This window comes from Papaver somniferum, chromosome 1 (genome assembly GCF_003573695.1).
Source record: "Papaver somniferum cultivar HN1 chromosome 1, ASM357369v1, whole genome shotgun sequence".
NCBI lineage: Eukaryota > Viridiplantae > Streptophyta > Magnoliopsida > Ranunculales > Papaveraceae > Papaver > Papaver somniferum.
The window spans coordinates 63,747,231-63,752,322 of NC_039358.1; the positions used below are offsets into that span (position 1 = coordinate 63,747,231).

A 5,092-nucleotide genomic window follows, 5' to 3' on the forward strand; every position below is an offset into this window, starting at 1 on the left:
TAGAATGCTCACTGTGAAGGCTAACATGTACACCTAAATTATTTCTAGCATCGTTCAGAACTCTAGCAGCCCAATTAAACTCAATTTCACTTTCTATAAGGAGTTGAGATCGAATTAATTTTTTCTCCTCAATAAGAGTGTCCCTCTCACGAAAAGCTGAATCACGTTCTATTTTAACTTCGATAATGGATTCTTGAAATTGTTTTAGTGCCTTCGCACCCCTAAGAGCGATCTCATCTTTTTCAATTATAAGTTTGTTCTTCTTCGCCTCCAATACTTGAATTGCTTCTCTCTCCTCATAAAAACGTCGTTTAGAATTATTGGAAGTGGATAATGCACTTTTATGGCGTTCTCTAAGGGTAGTATATTTTAATCTTAACTCTTGTAAGCTGATGTTTTCAAATCCTCGAGCAGGATAATTATTTAAAGAGGAGTTGAGGTGCTTTAAATTAATTTCAGCATCGGGAAGATTAGACGCTTCATCTGAAAGGTCATACAGGTCTGCGAAGATAATTAAGTAAGAAGTGCGAACGATCGCAGAAAAGAAAAGGAGTAAGAAAATATAAGTTGCATGCCAATGAGTTCCTTGTTTCTTTCTCGAGTTTGGAGAACCAATTGAGAATTAGTTAAATTCTCATTTCTAAGTTTCGTATTCTCGCTTGTAAGATTCGCATTCGCATCCGAAAGAATAGACTTCTCATGTTTCAGTGTGGCATTCTCATCTTGCAACTTGCGAAGCTTTCTTTCATTGTCTAAAGAAATCGCATAATATATGCGGGCACTCTGTGAAATATAAAAGAAGCATTATAAGAAAAATAAGAAATAATAAGGAAAAGATAAAAGACAAATGTTGCAGAATATTACCAAGCCATTCATCGCAAATTGAAAATCTGGGTTTATCGCAGAGGCATCTCCACGAAGAGATCGATCTCCCCAATCAGAAGCAGTACAAATCCTTGAGATCATATTGGAGGCACGATCCGTTTCATCATCCTCGAGAATAGCAAAAGCATCTTCAGAAAAAAGATCAGACAACTTATTCCGATACGAATCGATCGATACCTTTTCTTTAGAAACAAAAGTATCTCCATCTGAAGATTCCTAACTTGAGGAAGAATCGTATCTCGCACGCTTCCTAGAGACATCATCTTTTAACGAGGTTTTCTTGGATACATATTTTGACGTGGGTTTCTTAGGAGTGCTCTTGCCTTTGCCTAAAGTTTTGTCATTCAAAGGATTCACCTACGCGAATAATCAAGATAAGAAACAGAGACAACAATATTGTTAAAAATAGAAAGTGTGTTTCTTACTTACTTATTCTGCGAAGTTGATACCTTGCGCGAAATACTGACCTTTTTGGCATCCTGCGAAAGAGAAGAAATAAAGATAAGAAAGAAAGTTATGAGAATTTACAAATTGGATCAAGAGGATCACATACTGCTACTTTGTTTTCCTCATTTGCGAGTAATTTAAATTCTCAAGGTTGATAAAGAGGGAAATCTTCGGGTAGAGGATTGTCAGAACCATCCGCAGCTTTACCAGATACAAATGAACCTTCTAAGATGACAGGGCAATTAAGCCAACTAGAATCATTGGATCTGCGAGCAGCACGATTAGAGTTTGAATTCTAATCAACGTCTCGCATAATTTTCTCATCTTCAGCGATACCATCTACTCTCCTTATGCGAACAACCCATTTAGTCATGTTACTTTTCAAAACAGTGACGTAATAGTTCTTAAAGAAATTATCGAGAGTATACTCAGCAGGATCTATAATTTTATCACGATGATCCTCTTTTCGCACTTCATCAGGGTAAGAATTTCCAAGACCATCTGCGCGACGAGCATACTCTAATGGTATTCTAATAGCATCACCACTCAATTGAAATATTCCTCGTGTGAATCTTTCATCAGCAAGAATTCTATAAAAGAGAGGAATCTCAGGGTTATATAAAGGAATTGGTGGAAATTGAAGTTGACCTAACGCAACGATGATTTTTTGATTATTCCATTGATCAGAATTGATTAGATCAAGATTAAGTTTGGATGCGAAATTATATGAAGGAGGAAGAGAGAGTTCGTAACCCCTCTGATTGAAGTCAGTTTTTAATCTGTTAAATTCAATCTCCATCTTTTTACCAGCAGGAGCCATTGAAGAATGGGAATGAAGAGTATAAAATTGCAGAGAATGTGAAGAAGAATGAAAGAACTAAAAGGAGAAAGGTATAAGAGAATATATAGGAAAGAGCGACTCGTTTTTCAAGATTTATTCTCATTAATACGAAGAAATGAACGGATAAAAACATACGGTAAAAAAGGACGTGTCGAAAGATGAGTGGTTAAAAGGACACGCGTACATAAGGAGAGCTTGAAATAGGGAAAATTGTCGGCAAAGTAAAATAAAAAAAGACAAGCATGTGCGATTTGCAAAAGGGGAATTTCTTATATCGCTCACTCTGAAGAATAAGCAATATGAGAAGAGGCAAATGTAGGAGTTAAATATCGCACACATTAGTAATCAAGCGAAGTAAAGAGTATAACGTAAGCGAAGAGCATCACACACGGCAAAATTGAGATGACGCACCAGATGATGTCAGCAAAGTCACGAGTAAAGTGTGGAGAACTGTGCGAAGAGGTATGCTATGCGAAGATGAGCGATTGTATATGAGCGAATATGTCGCATAGTGATCGCGAAAATAGTGGGTATCTTAGCTGTCATCCACTATGTAAAATTCTATATAAAGAAGAGAGGTCATTACTTGTGGGGGGTTCTAAGAGAAGTCTTGATCAAGAAATAGAGAGAGAAATAGAAAGTAAATCTAGATTTCAAGTAAAATTGTTGTAATACTTGAATCTACATTCTCAATAATCAATTAATCAAATAAGAATTCATAATGATCACTTAAAAATTGGATTAGTTTTAGTTGAATCTTACAACTCCAAGAGGAACAAATATATTATCTTGATAGAGCCCTCAATACATTCAATGAGATTCATGCGCTAGTGTTTGTTGTACTACAGACATAAAGAATATTGCGTTCAATTATCCGGAAATTCAATCTTCATATATATATAGATAATAATTTTTGAGATCCATTCAAGATTTTATAAGATTGAGCAATCAGAGTGCTAGCATGTTTTTCACCCGTTCATATCATGGGAGGGTTTAACTTTTAACACTTTCAGTAACCGACTTTCAAATTTTCAATTGGCTGTTAATGGCACTAGCAACGCATAGCCAATATGTGTCGAGCAACCATGTGTAGTTAGTTAAAAGAAAAAGTGAAAAGTAGATGTTACGAATCCCATCAAAACAACAAAAAATGATTTTAAAAAAAAAAACATATAGATAAACCACATGGAAAACATGGTTTTGACTTGTACTTGCTAGCAAATTCGCCAAGTTCATCTTTTAATATCCTTTATAATTAAGAGTAATTGGTTCGCTTTCAATCACTTCTGCCTTTGTTAATCTCAAAACCATCTCTCTCTAATGGCATTCATAGCCAACGCAAAAACCAGTTCTTTTCTTGTCTTAATCTGTTTTATAACCTTTTCTTCTTTGCATATAACAACAACAGAAGCATGTCATGCAACTGATAGAGCAGCTCTACTTGATTTCAAGAGTAAGATCAGTGAAGATCCTTATGGCCTATTACAAACGTGGGATCTATCCACAGACTGCTGTACCAAATGGGAAGGTGTCGGTTGTGATTCCAACGGTCGTGTGGTGCGTCTTGTACGGACTGGCGGATATTTCCGGTATCAGGGCCACTTTGAGTTCATGATCGGAACTATTTCTCCCTCATTGGGTGAACTCGAGTTTCTCAGCTGGTTAAACCTTGGTGGCCACAAGCATTTAACAGGAAAGATCCCTCCGGAGATTGGAAAGTTATCACACCTTACTACTCTATACCTCTATGACAACAAACTAGAGGGTTCAATTCCGGCATCATTTCAAAATCTTAGTAAACTCAAATTTTTGCAACTCAATGATAATCTTCTATCAGGTACAGTTCCCACAAATGTCTTTCAACATATGTCTTCTCTTTCGCAACTTGATCTATCCAAAAATCAGTTGTCTGGCAGAATTCCATCATCAATTGGTAAACTAGTTTCACTGCAGACTCTAGATTTCAAGCAAAACAGGTTCTCAGGCAGTATACCAACTACAATCGGTTTTCTTCAGAAATTGAGTTTTTTAACCTTATCTAACAACCAGATTTCTGGTTACATTCCAAGATCAATTTCCGAACTAAAATCTCTTAACGTTGTTTACTTATCAAATAACAAACTTACCGGTATCCCGGCATTTCTCAGTAATACCGCGCCGCTTAAGGTTTTGATGCTTGATAACAACATGTTAACAGGCAATTTACCTGACAGTCTTGGTAATCTTACAAAACTTATTACTTTATCTGTAAGAAACAACCGTTTTACGGGTAAGATTCCTCTAATTTTAAGCAATCTAATTAATCTTCGAACTCTGGACCTCTCTAGAAATGGTTTGGCTGGTTCAATTCCTCCAGCAGTAATAAACATCCGGAACCTCATGCAATTTAATGTGTGTCCTACAACAAGTTGACAGGGAAAATTCCTCCCCATAAGAGAACATATCCCGCTTCTTCTTTCGACGGCAACTCTGGCTTATGTGACTCCCCACTTCCTCCTTGTAAAACTGTTTTTGCATCTTTTTGATTGTTATGTTTGTTTAGCTAAAAATTATAATGAAGAATGTAATAGATTTGTTTTGCTGCATTTTTATTTTCCCTTTCTCTTTTGCAAACTTGAGCACGCTTCATTATCAGATGTCTCGTGTTTAACAGCCATCATTCTCATCATGTAAATGTTAATGTATATGACGATAATAAATACCAGTATATTATCTTCACACATTTAATTGTCCAGTGTCTACATCTACAACAAGTAGAGTCAGTATCTGAGAAAACTTAGCGAGTGATGCTAACATAATAACATATCTTGCTGGTACGGCAGGAGGCTTATTACAATATCTTGAATCTTTTTTTTTTTTTTTTTTGATCGAAAGAGAGAATTGTATTAGATGAGAAGAATTTACAATAGTCTGCAGAAA

At 36.0% G+C, this 5,092-nt stretch overlaps 1 protein-coding gene across 1 annotated transcript; it reads left to right on the plus strand.

Moving 5' to 3' along the window:
- Positions 1 to 3,493: 3,493 nt before the first annotated feature.
- Positions 3,494 to 4,585, plus strand: LOC113323948 (probable leucine-rich repeat receptor-like protein kinase At1g35710). The gene has a single exon (XM_026572319.1). It carries the CDS (start codon positions 3,494 to 3,496, stop codon positions 4,583 to 4,585), a length of 1,092 nt encoding a protein of 363 aa, XP_026428104.1.
- Positions 4,586 to 5,092: the final 507 nt, after the last annotated feature.

Bases quoted from the DNA above. Each gene is read 5' to 3' on its own strand.
- LOC113323948 (XM_026572319.1), top strand. From the start codon at position 3,494: ATGGCATTCATAGCCAACGCAAAAACCAGTTCTTTTCTTGTCTTAATC.